The sequence below is a fragment of the Eutrigla gurnardus genome (assembly GCF_963514095.1).
Source record: "Eutrigla gurnardus genome assembly, chromosome: 14".
NCBI lineage: Eukaryota > Metazoa > Chordata > Actinopteri > Perciformes > Triglidae > Eutrigla > Eutrigla gurnardus.
In genome coordinates this window covers 3,877,518-3,896,266 of record NC_139937.1, presented here as the reverse complement: position 1 = coordinate 3,896,266, position 18,749 = coordinate 3,877,518, and the positions used below count along the sequence as shown (strand labels likewise).

The following is an 18,749-nucleotide window of genomic DNA, read 5'->3' as shown; positions in this document are numbered from 1 at the left end:
TATCATTTCATAATTGGTGGTCATATTCAACACTCTTGCTAGCAACCATGTAAATGTTGTCTAGTTGAGTTCATAGGTTTTCATCTCTGGTGGTTCTGGTTCATAGGTCAGGACTCCTCTATGGTTTTGGCTCTCCTGGGCAGCTGAGAATGGACGTCAACCAACACATCAACCGATGAAGACCCAGCACCACAGCAGACCCTGAACTGCTCCCTTACATTAGTGAGCCCGAGACCCAGTGTGTGCCATTCCAACCTCCCTGCCCCTCCGCCCATCCCCCGACACCACCCGCCTCACCCACCAGCCAAAGGGTGAGGCGGCTCCTGAGCACCACAGAGGACGTTTTTGTTGTTTTTGGGAAACTCCTCACACACACACACACACACACACACACACACACACACACACACACACACACACACACACACACACACACACACACACACACAGGAAGCTATTCATGATTATTTATAGTTTATATACTTTTTATATATATATATATATATATTTTATTTTATTTTTATTTTTATTTTTTTAAGTTTCCATTGAAACAAAATGTTTATATAATTATTATTTATTTTGTAGTAGATATCTGTCTGTGTAAATATATATTTTTCATCTCAATCTGTACAGTATTGCTTTGTTTTGTGTCAACATGTATTATTGTACAGCTACTCTGTGTGCCTGTTATTGCCCTCGGGGACAAATAAAGTTTTTTAAATTTAATTGAACAAACTCTTTGCATCTGTGTTCAGAAATTAAGGAGACCATTTGTATGCATTATTGAAAAATCGAGAACAAATGCATGCATATTCATATTCATAGTATGTCAAAACAAATTGTAGTATGTCAAATATGCATGAAATAGACATTGTATAGTATGTGGGGAAAACAAATCACAGAATAGTACGTCTCAAAAAGACATAGTGTAACATATTGAAAAAAAGTGGTAGTATAGTATGGTGATAAAAGTAATAAAAAAAATATATATAGTATATTTTGTAAAGAAATGTTATAGAAGAGTCAAAATATAATATGGCTTTAAAAATCAATGGTGTAAAATGTGAAAAAATGATTATATTGCAGGACAACAAAGTTGTGATATAGTATGTTGAAACAAGTCTTATAAGAGTCATTACATATTCCATTAAAAAGTGTGTCTAAAAAAAGTTTAGTTATTTATTTAGTTTATGTATAGAATTTTGAAATAATTCATGAAGAGTATTATATTCACTGTATGATATGTCAAAAAAGGTCATACAATTTTTATGTCAAAGAATTAAGTAGGTTAAAAAGTCATAGTAGAGCTGGTCAAAAATAGTCAAATTAAATTGGAAGAGTTGGTATAAAAATCAATCAGGGTATAAATGTGGAAAACAGTCCTAAGAAGCCACAGTGTCGTTTATTAAAAAAAGGTAGGTGGACAATTAAAAACATCAGAATCCAGGCACTTATTAATATGGGCTACAAAACATTTAAAAAGTGATGGTGTAGTCTGTCAAAAGAGTGATAGTATATAAACTAGAACCAGGCAAGCCTAGTAAAGCCAGACCAGCACACATACCAGTGGAGATATGTGTGGATGAATTAGGATTAATGTACACAACTATGTGTGTATCGTATGTCTAACACAGCAGCACTGTTTGCATGCTCTTTATGACTTCACACCTTTGGTCACTTTGGCTTTTATGCAGGTTTTTCCTGTGGCTCCCTCTAGTGGATGGACTTACATAGTCCTGCTGGAATTTATCAATTATTTCACATTTAAAATAAAACAGCAGCGCAGGCTTTCAGGAACTAAATTATGTATTATAATAGAATTAATTATAGAATATTTACACAGATATATACTATAGTTTCTACTGTAAAATATTATGGTTTAAACAAGGGAAAGGATTACTGAATGAATGCACTGAATAGTTCAGGGGTTTCCAGGCAGGTGGTGTCCGTAGGTGTGGAGCTGAGTCCGGCTGAAGGCGAGTTGGAGAGTGGGTAGGCAGGCTGGAAGTTAGTTTGCCGCCTGGCAGGCAGGATCTGAAGGCAAATGGAGCCCAGAGAGGGATGAGGCGATGCAAAAACACACAGGTTCAAAAACCAGAGCTTCAAAAACGAGTTCATAAATCAAGTTCATGAAGTAGTTCAGAGCTGCAAATTCAAAAAGTGAGCGGCTGTTTCATTACCACAAGTGCAAGGCAGGAACAGGAACATAACATAATGCTCTCAGGCGTTACGCGGTTGTTGCTGTTTGTCCTTTACAGGACACGTGATTACAGGTATTTGCTCCGCAGGCTGCCATGTTGGTCTTTTCTTCTGTTTTTGTGTCTTGGTTTATAATAGTTCAATAATTCTTCATGTTAATGTAATGTATATACAGTTGTTGGCCTGCTTAATTTGGCCCTTATCTGTAATTTTTTAAATGTTATGTTTTAAAGTTTTGTTAAGGATCTGCTAACTGGGTGAAGGAGGCAGTATTTTACCATGCTCACACTGTGACACAGATGTGCCTGAGAGGCAAAAATAGACTTGAGTGCAGGAGGGGTTAAGAGCAAGGAACAGACAACCATCAGCAGTTTAACAAAGATTTTATACCAAATGCATTTGAGAACAGAAAACCACATCAAGGTTTACTCACAACAGCGCACCCATTTCAAAGTTATTGTATTTTCTGTGTCTATCTAATTCAAAATATACAGAAAAACATTAGAGTGTGACCTGTATGTCCCTTTGATGTTTGCGGGCGCAACACATAAGATACATGTTTCTGTCCATTCCTCATGTACCTCATTAATGAATGATAGATCTCCTGTAGTTACAGTATCCGTCGATACTGACTGATCTCTTGAGTGAGAAAGCTGCTCACATCCACGGTACATTGCTGCATTTCACATCGAGGCTGTCTTTCATAACGGTTTCTTCTTCAGTCCAAAAACAGCCAGAAATAGAAGAATCTCCACGAAAGCAGGTAGCACACTGGAGGGAGAGACAGACAGAAATGTGCCACATTGCTTACATGCATTCATACTTCATAGTCTCCAATACTTCATTGTTTACAGAGGCTTGCTCTCTGAAAGCCGATACATGCACGCACGTTGATACACACACAAACCTGCAGACGGCAAAAACAACCCAATATGTCCAACATTCCCACTTCTCAAACACAAAGAAAGACAGGGACACGGATGCGCTGCAGTGGACAGCCAGTGCTGAGTGTAATATCTGTCAGGGAAAAAAATAACCTTTGGAAAAACAAACAGACAATATTAAGAATATAGATACAAACCTGCAAATGGCAAGGATCCACCAGTAGATGTCGCACTCCCACTGCTCAAACAGAAAGAAAAGCAGAGCCACTGAGGCACTGGCATGAACTCCTGTTGCTATAGTAGACGAAGAGGTGAATATACGGGAGTTTGAAGTCATGGAATTGTAACTGACAACTAGAATTACTTTTTAATAACATGTATCCCCTTTTATATTCTTTATATTTATAGAGATCTCTTATTTGACACCAATTTCCTGGATCATGTTGAGTCATCAATTAAGCCAAAATGAATCCCCCCTCCCACTCTTTATCCAAAAGGTGAACGGGATTGAACTTATCTAATGGGTTGTCTTTTTTTGCATAAGAGCCTCATATAAACATCTCAGTGGCTTCATGGAATGTGTGTTTTTTAAGATTACATTTTGGCATGTCAGAAAGTAAACAAATGGGGAGAGAGGGGTATTAAAGCATTAAAAGGCCCCCAGCTGGAATTGAACATACCAATTACATTGTCATGTATCGTACATCAATAATGATGGACCCACAGCATCAGTCCAAAGGATACACAGGAGACCTTGGCTGCAGTTGAACATGGACACGCCGGAGAAAAACCCAGCCAGCTCTATAGCAAACAGACCGATAGTGACTGCCAATGCCACCACCAACCTGCGACAAAGAGAGGGAGTAGAGAGTGAGTATGCCGGTGTGGCAGTGTTGTATATAACTCAACATCATTCTCGTCTCGAGTCTGTGGGATATCACTATTTGCCTGTGCAAGGTCTGGTAACATAATTACTGTGATTGCTCATCAAAAACCCATAGCAGTTTTGGTCTTGCCTTGAGTTAGTCTCAATCCCTAAAAAGTCTTAATCTTCTTAGTCATGGCGTGATCCGGGTTTAAGTGGTCATGACTACAACACTGTTGTGTGGGTCACATTATTTTGTGTGATGGTGCGCTTGTCAAATATTTCCTTACTTCCTGTCTTCATCGTCATACTGCTCTTGCGTGAAATCCAAAGGCAGGCAAGCCTTCACGTTGTTCTCCTGTGAAACAGTTTGGTATGAGGAACACTCATTATAAGTAAAGACATTATAGCGATGATGACCTAGAATGCGTAAAAACGTCTCTCTCTTACCCTCGACCAAAAGATCGTGATAACGATGACAAGGTGAGCGGTGATAGTCAAGAACCGAGCGGGGACGAGGCTGCTGACGGCCGACATCCTAACCCGACGACGCTATTGGCTGCAGGTTAAATGGCAGCTAACGCTAAACCAGTGTTCGCTTAGCACACGCTTAGCACATCTTTCCTCGGCTAGCGTTAGCACTCAGCCGTCTCGCTAGTAAGCTACGTTGTCTAAAGCTAACGGAAACGACGCCACGTTAAACGCAGACGCGTTTTCGCGAGCATATCGCTACTTCAACAAATAGCCAAGTTAGCTAACTAAGTCGCGCCTTAACACGGTTGCTACAACAACGTTGGAAGCCGGTGCATTGGTAATTTCGGTCCGGTTTCCCTCAAGACCAACACTCAAAGGTTCCGGACTCTTCTCGTTTTTTTTACAGAACACTGCCATCTAACGGCTCAACGGAAATTGGGCCAAAACGATTTGAGATACGAATTTTGACAAAAAAAAAAATAGAGGAAGGTAGCGTTTTAATTCTGAAATATATTCTTCTGAAATATGTTCTGTATATATATATATATATATATATATATATATATATATATATATATATATATATATATATATATACAGAACATATTTCATATATATATATATATATATATATATACATATACATATACACACTATGATGAGACCGGACATGATGTTCTAGCATAGTCAGATGTGCATGTATTAAAATGTAACTTAAAGCCATTTTCACAGTGTAACATTTGAATCGTTCCCCGGGCACTGCGGCTGTGATACAAGCCAGACCTTTGCCAGTCTCCCCTCCCATCCTGTTTCCACGCCGACTCGACTCGCTGCTTTTAGACGAGCCACAGAATCCGCGTGCGCGCAACAGCAGCACGCGCTGAGCCCAGACAACCACCAGCAGCCAGTCAACCAGTTAATGCCCAGGGTCGCCTTTCTCTCCCCCCTGTCTTTCTCCTGTGTTTTATTCTAAGCTGTTGTATCGCAGGGCCGCTGGCATCTTGGAGGGATGGCAGAAGCGGAGTTACAAACCTTTACCTCGATCATGGACGCGCTGGTTCGCATTAGTGTGAGTACGACGATCATTTTTTTATTACGCTTATTTATTTCAGTCACGTGTGCTTATTTAAGACGATGTACTATTACTACCCTTTGTCCCCCACCCCTCATATTTATCCGCAACGTTTTGCCACATTTGCCCTCCACCCGTCTACCTCTATGATGAAGGATATCGAGTTGTTTTCGTCGTCGGAGCATTTTTTCTTTTTTTGGCATTAATTCAATCAAAGAGAGGTTTGCTTTCTGGCAAGCCTCCAGTGGATGGAAACATACAAAAAACAAAAAAAAACGAGGCCACTGATGACATGCATCCAAACGTTGCAACAGATACATGTGTGGTGATTATGATAAAAAAAAATATATGTATATATAGTATATATATGTTGGCTAATAGCTTGATACGGGCCGCATACGATGATCCAGAGCGGATGTGCGTTGTCATAGAAACGGGATGCTGCGTTTACTAGGCTAGCTGCAGCCAGAATAGGGCCTGCACAATCAGTAGCACCTCAAACCCCTGAGCAGCAAAAACTGAGATTTTTTATTTATTGATTGAAATGTTCCCCTTGGACTGGTGTCCCATGGTACCCTATACCAGAGCTTAAAGGTCTCCATCTGAGCTGTTCAAAGGGAAGGGGAATATAGAGTCAGGCTAACACCTGTAGTCAACACCTGAAAGCTATTTTCTCCCCCACATCTTCCCTCCCTGTACATCCAACATCAGTCATACGTAACCAGTGTCTGCTGCAGCTGCCCTTCTCGCTTTTCACTCCCACACATCACCAAAAAAGCAAATGCTCACAGGTCACAGCGGGTGCAGAATGTGAAGTGCAGCGGGTTCTCCGTTTGCTCTCGTGACTCAGCCTTTATCGACTCTGACTGCTCACTCCTCACTTCTCTTCTCGAACCTCTCCCCTCCAGTCCAACATGAAGAGTATGGAACGGGAGCTGCATTGCCCGGTCTGTGATGAGATGGTGAAGCAGCCCGTCCTCCTGCCGTGTCAGCACAGCGTGTGTCTGCTGTGTGCGGCCGAGGTGTTGGTACAAAGAGGCTATCCTCCTCCGGACCTCCCCGGGGAGCCCAACTCGCCGGCCTCCACACCCAACACCCGCTCCCCACGACAGGCACGGCGACCCACACCCAGGACCCCGGACCGCCTGGAACGGGTCCTCAGAACAGGTGGAGAAAATATCTTCACTTAAAAATGCAAAGTCTGAAAGCACTGTCATGCCTCGCGGCCTGCATTCATCTCACAGCTTATATAAGTGCAAGTAGAGCAAAGGCTACAGAGGCAGAGAGAGTCGAGGAGGCACTGTCAGGCAGGTGTGTGTGTAAGCTCAAAGTGTTTCCTCCACAGTGAACTAGCCTTTATTTATGGAGGACAACTAAGAGTTCTGCTTTTTTCTTCTGCATCTATTAATCTTCCTCCGCATCTCCTCCGACTCCCCTCCTCTACACCTGTGTCCTTCCCTCAGTGTGTGGGACGTACCCTGGGCGTAGGCGGAAGGATGCAGCCCCTCCCCCCATGTTGTTCCCGTGTCCTTCCTGTCAGCAGGACGTGGAGCTGGGAGAGAAAGGCCTGACAGATTGCCTCCGCAACCTCACACTGGAGCGGATTGTGGAGAGGTATGCATACATGTGCACAACCACCATAGACACAGTTTATGCTGGAGCAGACGGAGTCACAGGTGGAGCCAGTGCTGACACAACCACGTATCGTGGTGTGCTGTTATTTCATTCTATGATGTTGCCTCATCCTCACTAACAGAAATCAGGAAAAAGTTTCCTTTTACCAAGCATGCAGGAAATAAAGAAAGGCAGCAAATGAAGGACTTAGTCAATACTGCTTTATAAATGGGACAGAAAATCGTTTGCTGGAAGGACTTTAAATAATGAGTCTTTCCTTTGCTCCTAAGCGAAGGATAACCCTAATAGCAGATTGCAGGGACACCTCAAAAAACTGCAGTGTACTGTTACTGGACTGCGACCGTGGCAAAATGGACCAACAAACCAGAGTTGTGTTGTGGAAATTCAGCGTGAAGTGAATGTTAATCCTCCTCTTCCCTTATCAGTTCAAACAGTGAAGATCAAAGTGTGAGTGTGAGGGGTAGGGATCGTCAGTTTCCCTGTTTCACATGCAGCAGTGTGATGAGTGCAGCTGCTCCCTCCCCCAGATCCAGTTATGTTGGTCAGGAAAGTGTGACGGTGCATGTTTTACTGCGCAAGATGCAGTAACAAGGCAGCTGCTGGTGACGTTTCCAGGTCAGACCGTAGAAGAGTTGGAATCTGAACTCGTGAAAAGAGAGCAGGGCAAACTCCGATGCTCCATCTTCCCTTTGTGGAGTTTTATGGCCTCCTCCTGTTTTCTGCTGCAGGTACAGGCACACAGTTAGTCTGGGCAGCGTAGCCATCATGTGTGGTTTCTGTAAGCCTCCCCAGTCTCTGGAGGCCACCAAGGGTTGCGCAGATTGCAAGACCAACTTCTGCAACGAGTGTTTCAAACTCTACCACCCCTGGGGAACCCCTCGAGCTCAGCACGAACACATTCTACCCACCAACAACTTTCGGCCAAAGGTTTGTGCGTCTTTTGCGTCGTCGTCTTCATGGCGTGCAGCCGTGCCGCTGTGCCTCATTTCTCTTCTGTGCTCCAGGTCCTCGCGTGCACCGAGCATGAGCAGGAGAGGCTGCAGTGGTACTGCCGTAACTGCCAGAGGTTACTGTGCCCACTGTGTAAGCTCCGTCGGGTCCATCATGGACACAAAGTGTTGCCCATAGCACAGGCCTACCAGGCCCTCAAGGTGAGCCCGTTTCCACGGTGTTTGGGTCCTCATGGCGGCAGTCTTGTCATCTATTTGTTTTGGTTCTTACAGGAAAAGGTTACCAAGGAAGTCAACTTCATCCTGGCCAACCAGGAGACGATACAGAGTCAGATCACTCAACTGGAAGCTGCCATCAAACAGATGGAGGTGAACTCTTTTCTCTGCTTTGTCAAAGTAACCGTTTCCTCTTACTGTATTTTTTTGTACAATATTTATACTGAGATATCAACACTCGGTTCCGCTCTACACAACCAAGCATTGCTTTTATTTTGTGTAACAGGCTGAAAGCAGCATGTTGTCTTGGATTTGAATCTAAATGCAAAAAGCATCACTCATGAACAGGGGGTCCGTGACCCCTAGGGGGTCTGCAGAGTTACTGCAGGGGGTCTTTGAATTGTTTTTCTTCCACAAATTAAAATATGTCCAAAAATCCACAATAACGCTAATACAACCTAAAATAAATCTTCATTTGTTAAATGTTTTGTTGTGAAATTATGATGTAGAAATGTCAATATAGAATTTAAATATGTTCTATAAATATATGAATCTGTCAACAATTATTATTTCAATGGCTTAGCATTGTAGACATACATCATTACAAAGTACTGTTATACATGGCTCTATAGGCTGCACTACATATTTGTATTGGCCCGATTAATAAGCAGCACAATTTTATACAGTATATAATAGGGGGTCCCTCCACAGGGCCATAATTTGACGTTGAAGACCTCCCAGCTTACTTTAACTCCTACTGTAACTAAAAGGGACAGGTGGTATTGGTGGGCCCTCTAGGGGCCCGGGATTCTAGTGCAATGGCACACTTCTGTGTGGGAGATCGTGATTCTCATTGCTTTTCACTCAGCACTTTCCCGCCACTCCTTCTGTCTCCAGGCCAACAGTGCCGTGGCGCTGCATCAGCTGACCCACTGTATCCGAGAGCTGGGAGCAGCTGTGGCGGAGCGTCAGGGGGCCTTGGCTCTGGCCCTGGAGGGGTCCCGCAATAGGAGGGAGGACGCCCTGTCTGCCCAGGTCTCAGAGAGGCGAGGCCTGCTGGAGCATGCAGGCCTGATGGCCTACACACAGGAGCTGCTGAAGGAGACCGATCAACCCTGCTTCGTACAGGCAGCCAGAGTCACTCACAGCAGGTGACACACGTATCAGCTGAATCCCAAAATCAGGAGGAATTCATTGGTTGGATTTTGCTTTCTGACGTGTTTTTTTTCTGTCTCCCCTTCAGGCTTGTGAAAGCCATAGAAAACCTCCAGTGTTTCTCCCTCTCAGCTGATCCTTCCTTCAGGCACTTTCACCTAGACGCATCCAAAGAGGTCAAGCTCATCCACAGCTTGGAGTTCATACAAGGTAGGCTCCTTTTTTGAACCACGTAAAAGTGGAATTCTACCTTTCTACCTTATTACAGTAAATTAATGTAACCTGCATCTGTTGCTTTGCCTCCTCTGCAGCCCCGCTGGCTCCAGTCATCGACACCCAGAAGACGCTCGCTTACGACCAGCTGTTCCTGTGCTGGCGCCTCCCTCAGGACTCGGCCCCAGCTTGGCACTTCTCTGTTGAATACCAGCGGCGAGCAGGAGGGGCCGCGGCCACGTGGGGGGGCACCAGATCCCCCAACGCTGCAACAGCGTGGCTGCGTCTGGATGAAGTGAGGGGCACCAACGCCGTGATCGACCGGCTGCAGATAGACAGTGTGTACGTGCTCCGGGTGAGAGGCTGCAACAAGGCTGGCTTTGGAGAGTACAGTGAAGAAGTGTACCTCCACACTCCACCAGCACCTGGTGAGATACGGACATCATTTTACCTCAGTTCATTTGGACATTTGTTCACTACACCCCCCCCCCCCAACAAAAAAACACTCCTTTCACAAGGCCATTCCTTGTTTCCATTGCATTTTAACTGAATTAATAAATTTACTGTAAATAGATTAAAATGCCTCAAGATTATTATTTTTTTAATTCTTGAAATAAGTTGACTTGCATTTGCAAGAAACTACTGTATCTGCCAACAGTTCCAGTATTGCCATTTCTTCAGTTGATTTACTAATCTTGATATTTTACTTCTCTCCATCCTTTCATTTCCTCTTTTCCCATTTTTGTTTTGGCTTCTGCACCAACCCCTCTGTTTATTCTGCATTCCAGTTTCATCGCAGTCACTCTTTCCAGTCTGTCCTTCCACACTAACCCCTTCCCCCCAAAACACTGGGACATATTGAGATGAAACGTTTAAAAAAAAAAAAAGGCACTAAGTGTAGGCACTTATACCAGGTGTGGCTCCCAAAGCCGACGACCCAGATCCTGCAAGACAGATGAGCCAGGACACGGGGACACCTAGTGGAGCGGAGGGCTCATCATCCCCCCATAAAAAGAGGAGAGGGGGCTGAAAGATTTCACACTGACAGTCCTGTAGTGCATTTCCCAGCCCCCCAACCAATCTCCACGCTGCAACCCACCAACTTGGTCATGGTTCAGCGCTCCAGTCCCTCCTCCGACAGAGCTCTGGAAAAAAAAGTCGTCAACACTAGCCGTGACTTCAGAAATACAGCTGAACTTACCTGCATAAATACCATCTAAACTAATGGACAAAGCCGCAGCACACGGAGCTCAAACAGCCCAGAACACACACCTTCACCACAGCCCCGTCCTCCAAAGGGCCTTTCCAGAAGTCGAGATAAACTCTCCCCGGTCTTCAGGCATCATTTGTTTTGGGTACCGACACACTTTAACCCCGCAAGCCAAGTGGAGCAACCCAAGCACCCGCAACCTCAGATGTGCTTTAGACAACGGCTCTTTCATCACCACCAAAAATCCCTCAACACATAAAAGAGAATTAGCTTTTAAGCTTAAGAGGGAGAGAACAATCACATTTACTATGACCACACACAGGACCGGCCCGGGAATCCCCAACGTAACACAGCTGGGCCACACAAACACACACACGACAGCCTGCTGAACGCTCGCCCAAAGAACCAGATTATAAACTGACACCAGGTCAACAAGCATGGAACAAGACCGTCACACTAAAAGTAGATTTAAACACACTGAGCGGGTTTGCATCCCAGACAAGCCCCCGTTTGTCTGAGACCCCCTCAAAAGCTGTAACAAAGGGAGACGAGAGAAGTCTAAAAGTTCTACATGAAACGTGAAAGTCAGTGATTAGTGGTGTGTGAAATGTCTTGAACAAGCAAACCAGCATCTACATGAAGGGAAGCCAGAGCCTGTGTAGGGAGCCTCTATATCAGAAACCACACCAGGACCAGGTGCGGCTCCTGAAGCTGACGACACAGATCCTGGACACGGGGACACCTAGTGGAGGGGAGGGGTCATCACATTCCACAAAGTCATTCCTTCACAAACTAGTAAAAACAATATGTAGTATGTAAGTCACTTTATCCTGCTCTTCCTCTTCTCTGACTGTGTGTTCTCCCTGCACTCTTCTGTAGCTCTTATTCCATTATGTTGAGACTTGCTACACCCTGACCGTCACACCTTCAGGATCTAACCCCTCCTCCCTCTTGGCTCCTTTCCGTCCCCGTCCCCCTCCTCACCCCTGCTCTCCCTCCCGGTGTGCCTCCTCTTCCTGCCCTCCCAGTGTTGAGCTTCTCCTTGGACTCTCGCTGGGGTTTGCACGCTGACAGGCTGGCGTTGGGTCGGGGCCAAACCTACGCCCGCAGCGTGCCGGGCCTCTCCCTCCTCCAGGTCGCCGACCGCACTCTCACTTCCTGCCACTTGACTTCTGACCTGCTGGTGGCCGACATGGCTGTCACTCAAGGCAGACACTACTGGGCATGCTCTGTGGAGCCTGGTTCCTACCTGGTGAAGGTGAGCGTTGCTGTGGAATTATGATGCGTATTATATACACAGACTCAGCTGTACTCAACATGCTGATTCAACATGGCTGTGACCAAACATGCGTGTCTTTCTGATTCTCTGCCTTGCAGGTGGGAGTAGGGCAGGAGGCTAAGCTACAAGAGTGGTTTCATCTCCCCCAGGACATAGCCAGCCCTCGGTAACTACATCGCACTCTCTTAAATATAGACATCCACAGTCACACACAAGACCACCTTCCTTTTTTTCACTGAACCACAACTACAGGCGGAGTTTAACCTCTGTCACTGATTGAACGAGCTCTTGATGTTGACGGTACATTCATTGACACACCACTAAAGAAAGCGGTTTACTTTCAGCATGCTTAAAGCACCATTAATTGGATTGTTTGGCACAGTGGGAGACGCTGTGGTTCCGGCACATTCAGGCCACAAGGACCAAACTGGGGTCCACTGTACTATTCAAGGGGCCAATGGGCAATGCTAAAGTACAACAGTAGCACACGTAGTCAGCAGCTGATGATTGAGTTTAAATGAAATGGCTTTTACAATAACATAGAACACTTCAAATGGCACAGATGGCCAATTTGAAGTTCTGCCTTCCTCACCTAAGACCTCTCCAACCTCGCACTGCTTCACTATATTAGCATCAGCCTATAAACAGGTCATGTTCATGTTGTGATTTGGTTCGCGAGAGGTTTGTGCTGCACCTGCATCTACTCAAAGGGGTGATCACTCGAAAAGTCTATCGTTCTATTTGGCGGAAATGAAATCTTCCATTTATGCCGTGTCCTGTCTTCATTTGCTCTGACCCATAACATTTAGAATGGTGCTTACACCTCTGCAGAACATCTCCCAAGTGTTCCCTTTATTGTAATGCTGAGATTGTTAGACTAGCTAGCTCAGTTACCTGTACCTACATGTTCTCTGTTTCCTCCTCTTTGGGTTAGTTGGCAGTCGATCCTTCACCACTGGACCACAAAGTAACACAGGGAGAGAGAGGCCAGTTCATAGACTGAAACCTATTTACTCTGAAATGTTCACACCACTCCTATCTTTCCTTATTATCCCTTAAAACAATGAAAACATGCAGATAATCCATTAAAACCCTTAGTAGGAAAGATGGATACGTATTTAGAGATAACTAATCAAATCCCTCTAACATATTGGAGTCCATTCATTTACCCATTAAATCATCTGAAACCTACCTCAAAGCCCCACAAACCTGAAGCACCTGCATTCATTGAGGAGTTATTTCGGTCCCGTTAGCTCAGCTGGTGGAGAAACGACCTCATAGTCTCATTGTAGTGAGTTGAAATCCCACCGGTCCTCTTCGTGTTTGCCTTGAGGCGTCGTGTGTTTGGTTCTTCTTTTAGGTCAAAGAGTAATTTCACCAACTTTTCCAACTTATGAAGTGACTGGTACCTCCGACGTGCTGCAGGGAGTTTTAACCATAGCAGCTGCTGATGGAGCTCACGCTCATGTTTTGCATGCTTTTCGTATAATTTAAGATGATTTTTACCTCCATCAGCAGCCGCGGTGAAAGCATACACATCCTCGGAGTTTGTTTTGATGAATTCAAGCTCTGATCATGGAGCGTCTTCATGAAACAGGCTGATTCGTTAGGCTCATTCGAGGCAGGATTTTCACTACATGAGATTCCTTTAAGAAACATCAGAGAAGGAAACACAAACAGCACAGCGTGCAGAATGTGGAGGAGTTTTTCTACCAGCTTTCCCATTCTCTGGTAATATAACTATATGACTGGATTCTATTATTTTTTATATACTTTTTGTAGTTGCAAAAATTCAGTATAGATGCGTAAAATAGAAATGTTATTGTCACAAGGTGGAAAGCTAATGAGTATGAAGTGGAGCATCTTCAAGTCCTTATGTACTCAGACTGTTTAAAACAGGAGCTATATATTCTCCTTCGTTTTTATTTGTTCTACAGTCTAATCTTCTCCCCCCCTCTACCCCCTTCTGCCTCCCCTCTGCCCCCCCTCAGCTGCGACCCAGACAGCGGCCATGACAGCGGGGCAGAGGACGGCCAGGACTCTCCTCCCTTCTGCTTCCTCACAATGGGCATGGGCAAGATCCTGATTCCTCAAGGACACGGTCCCACTCCGAGCCAGGGGGACAGCCAGAGCCAGGGGGGGCTGCACTCCCACAGTAGCTGCCACAGTAACCTGTCTCACCCTCACACGGCTCCTCTGCCACCCCGACTGGGAGTGTGTCTGGACTGTGAGAAGGGACGCGTCACCTTCTACGATGCCCACTCGCTGCGGATCCTGTGGGAGGGACACATGGACTGTTCGGCTCCGGTGTGCCCGGCGTTCTGCTTCATCGGGGGAGGAGCCCTGCAGCTGCAGGATCTGGTGGCCAATCGGAGCATCGAGGAGCCGTTGCCACGGAGGGTAACTATCCAAACACATGCTACGAATCTCAGCAAATAAATTGTGTCGAGACGGAAGTTTGAGTTCACATTTCAGTCAGCAATCAGACGTTTATGTCTGTAGAGGTAAAGGTGGTTTATATTCACCACTTAATGTAAGTTGATGATTATTTTGAAGCTTCAATACTTGATTGAATTGTCACTGCTGAATATGGTTACGTTTTTCCTCTCAATGTGGTGTTGAGACCTTAATATAAATATCTGATGTTCTTTTGCACTTGGCCTGAATATAAAATCTCTTTTTTTGTTTGTTCTTTCTTCTCAACTGCACAATGCTCCCGTGGACATTGTGGTGAAGGGATTTTAGACTATGCAGAACTCTGCTAACAGGGTGAGCTTCTTATCACAGGTTAAATGTGTTGTCAGAAAAAAAAATCGGCCACCTTTTTTTACACTTATTTTCATTTGTCCTAGAATGACTTGACAACAAAGTTGCATGCAAGTGTAACTAGGATCATAACTTATATGCAGATAGCTGACTGTCGCCTTGTAAAAGCACCTCAGATGTACCGTATGTCTAATTTTATAGCTTGATTTTTTTTTATGTTGTGTTAATGATGTGTATATCATTCAGAATAAGAGAATGTGAACATTCTTCAGCTGTTAAATTGTAAAGTTCTGCTGCTCACGTCAGGATCGCAGTGTCTCAACAGTCCCAGGTGGTATTTGATATAGTCGCTGTTTTGCATTTCAAAAGGACTTGTGTGGCATTTCATTGGGTGAACACACTCACGGTTAAGAAAAGGTTCTGAAGAATGGTGTTCTCATAATGCTGATTGAGTTATTAATGTGAATACATTTCAGCATTTTACATTTTGACGTATATAAGAAAAAAGACAGCAGCTGCGGCCTACTTGTCCAGTTTGAAACTGTGGTGTCAGTGATTTGCACATATTAATGATGAGATGTGACTTTACAGGAAGTGAAGGGATTTTTTAATGAGCTGTGATTGACTTAATTGTTTTCTTTACTGCTTTGTTTATTGACTAAGCTGATTGAAAGTAATGTCTGTGGAAGAGCCCAGTAATGTATCATTTCAGTGCAAGAGATTGTCTATATTGTTATATTTTCAAATCGACCGGCTCCGTCTGTATTTTGATATATAATATGATTTTTTTCTGGTGTGTATGTGAACTCTGGCTATGACTTTGATGCTCCCTGTTGTGTGTGTGTGTGTGTGTGTGTGTGTGTGTGTGTGTGTGTGTGTGTGTCCTGATTAATGTGTCTAGACTCCTCTACTTGTGTTACAGCACAGCACTTGAATGACTTCAGACTGTAGCATCCCAGAAATCAGATTCTCTTCATTTAGATTCAGCCTTGGCTGGAGGAATGTTTCTATCATGTCATGAAAAACAATAAATGACTGATAAGTGTAACATGGAGTCACTTTGTGTCAAATAATAGCTAATAAGTGATGTGTGTATGTTTTCATCCTCGCCCTGTCATTTGAAAATGATAAACATGTTTTCGGTCAAATGCAACAGTCCACATAATTGTTGCGTGCTATTAAGTTGTCACATTTTAATTGACTGTAAACAGAAGGGATTCAGGAATAACACTCCTTGTTTAAAGGCCACACGTGCCCTTACATGCAGGCGTGCCCTACGCTTCATCACTCAGAGGTGCCAGATCTTGATGAACAGGTAAAGTGGCTCGTTTGTGCCACGGGGTTTGAATATAATAAACTTATTTTGACACACCCAGGACAGAAGGAAAGCAACAGGAGGAGTCGAGCTATACTAGCTACATGACATGTGAGCAGAAGACAAGGCGGGGCAGGGGGGCAGGTTCAGTAGGCGAGCCAGTCGGACTGGTAGAAGTGGAACACGTCATCCTCCAGACGGAGGGACAAAGGTTCATGATGGTATTGCGTAACAGCGGGATGCTGTGCATTTGTTTTTAAATCAACAGGGAGCCGTGTTGGACCTGTCTGCTGCAGGACTACGCAATAATAAACATCAACCATTAGGGGGCGACATTGTTTGTGCTTTGTTGATGTCTACTTGAAAAAGGTTAGTCATCAACAGGTGCACAATGTGTCAACGCTGACTTGTCTGTCCACAAATCTGATGACAGGTCAGATATGAGCCGAGTGTTTGGCTGTCTATCTTTGTGCTATTCATTGTGTTCCACCTGGAGGAATATTCCTCTCCTTGTTCTGCCACAACATGTAGAGGCAACTACATTTATGCCTTATTAGATTTTAAAACGGTCAAAGTTCAATCTGAAATGTGGCACTGAAACAGCATTTCAGTGTTGTCTCTGTGGCTGTCCAACCCCTCGGGGCTCTGCAGGTAGAAACCGTTCTTCGCTACAGCTCAGTTCACTTTACACTTGTTTACCCCGACAGAACTCCTCCCCTCAAGTTCAGCCAGTGTTCCACTGTTCGTCTGTGTTTGCACACGGCGTGTCGAAGCTTACAACGTCTTCATTGTTCTCGTAAATGGCTGTATTGGAGGAGTTTGCAAATAAGTAACGTAACTCTAACGGGAAACCTGCATGTTTTATTCCAGGTGTCGCAACATGAACATCTGAAACTGATTGTGTCATTACCCAGAATGAAACCATTGCATTTGAATCGCCAATGAAGCTTTTGTGTCGAGTGTTGGAGTTGACTGAAGCAAAAATGCTGAGTGCCATGCAGAATAAGTTCCACACGCGATGAGATACAAACTTTCAAATGTGCACACGGTGCAGGAAGCTGCAGAAATGTTTGCTCATGCAAGCAAAGACTCCGAGTCCCATAAACAGCTGTGTTTCCCCCAGTTTCTCCTCAGCACCTCTGCAACATCACAACGGACATGTACACGTCCTGTACACACGCGCACACACACACACACACACACACTCACACACACACACACACTCCAGCCTCCGAGTTACTTTAGTCAAGTTTCAACCATGGCCGACCACCTTTTCTGTCTGTAAAACTGTCAAACTAAATGGATCTCTGCCGCTCAAAGGGGTTCATGAACATCACCAAAAAACATTTTTGTGTGTCAGTGTTCCCGTACACACACACACACACACACACACACACACACACACACACACACACACACACACACAAATACTGCCACATGCATGTGTTCTGGATGGATGCCAAAGTGAAAAGCATGCTAAGACAAGGCCGCAGCCCTCCAGCTCTGTGAGTGTTTTTGTGCGATTGCGTGTCTTTGACTGGAAAAACATTAACTCTCAATAAAGTCATTAGCTGTACTGAACCATGTCTTCAGCTTGACTTTATTGTGCATTCATGACGAGTTCGATGATCATTTGAAGGAAGAAGACGTTTGTGAGTTTTACTGCAAATCTTTTTTTCTTTTCTTTTCAAGCCGGTTAAATGAAACTCGGTGCGTGACACATGCAATTCTGCTGTCGGGTCCAGGGGTGTCAAGCTCAGTTATTGAATCTGTGAGAGGGGGATACCTGACAGATGATTTATATCGAAGGTGAAATGTGTATGTTCATCCGTGCTGACAGTGTTTTGGTCCATAGGCTGTCCTCTGACAGATTAATGACTAGCTGTCCACATATCACTTCACTCACAGAGGGAGGAGGAAGGAGGAGGAAGGAGGAGGACGGGAGACAGGACATACTGAACCACACAATATAACCCTTAGGACACACCGAGGGGGCTGCCTGTAAATCTATTTCCGTACAGAGCAAAGGTCTTTCAGCGCCAACTGCTAACAGTTAAAGAGCTGAAAAGTCACATTTCCTCTGCATGTGGGTATGAGGAGGAAGGGGAGTTTGCATGCTACTCTCTTCACACGGCCCCCCATTAACACCTACAGCAGCATGCATACACATGCACCCCAATAAAAAGCTATGAGAGAAATCTTCGTGTTAATCGAGGGGCTTTCAGGTGTCAATGGAATTAGCTGCATATCAAAAGAGCTTAAAGTGTTTTTTCATGGGTAAGAAAGCTGGTGTTGCACCTCTCTTGTTAAATCGATATAAATCTTGGCTGACAGTTTCATGAGACGGGACTCGATTATCACTGCAGATGATCTGAGCGTTCAAAACATGGCGGTCGGCTTTGTGACTGCTTCATGAGTGTGGGAGCGGGACCGCGGGACCACCGAGGCGTTAGAGAGGAACGGAAGGTGAAGGAGGTGACTGATCAAGTTGAGACGGGGGTGTAAGACGATATTAT

The 18,749-nt window shown here is 44.6% G+C and overlaps 2 protein-coding genes across 3 annotated transcripts; one reads left to right on the top strand and one right to left on the bottom strand.

Moving 5' to 3' along the window:
* Positions 1 to 2,565: 2,565 nt before the first annotated feature.
* Positions 2,566 to 4,746, bottom strand: LOC311024269 (transmembrane protein 107-like). Of its 2 annotated transcripts, none has more exons than XM_084026594.1 (5): positions 4,399 to 4,746; positions 4,239 to 4,306; positions 3,828 to 3,928; positions 3,281 to 3,377; positions 2,566 to 2,970 (listed from the first exon to the last, which is right to left on the bottom strand). In XM_084026594.1, exons 1-5 carry the CDS (start codon positions 4,483 to 4,485, stop codon positions 2,901 to 2,903), a joined length of 423 nt encoding a protein of 140 aa, XP_083882720.1. In that variant the 5' UTR covers positions 4,486 to 4,746; the 3' UTR covers positions 2,566 to 2,900. The 2 variants fall into 2 exon arrangements, with proteins under 2 accessions (XP_083882720.1, XP_083882721.1); XM_084026595.1 differs by lacking the exon at positions 3,281 to 3,377 and adding an exon at positions 3,107 to 3,203.
* A 582-nt stretch (positions 4,747 to 5,328) lies between these two features.
* Positions 5,329 to 15,922, top strand: trim46a (tripartite motif containing 46a). Its single transcript, XM_084026496.1, has 12 exons — positions 5,329 to 5,491; positions 6,403 to 6,661; positions 6,958 to 7,108; positions 7,858 to 8,056; positions 8,134 to 8,280; positions 8,353 to 8,448; positions 9,193 to 9,446; positions 9,539 to 9,660; positions 9,762 to 10,091; positions 11,902 to 12,131; positions 12,251 to 12,318; positions 14,144 to 15,922. Exons 1-12 carry the CDS (start codon positions 5,432 to 5,434, stop codon positions 14,589 to 14,591), a joined length of 2,364 nt encoding a protein of 787 aa, XP_083882622.1. The 5' UTR covers positions 5,329 to 5,431; the 3' UTR covers positions 14,592 to 15,922.
* Positions 15,923 to 18,749: the final 2,827 nt, after the last annotated feature.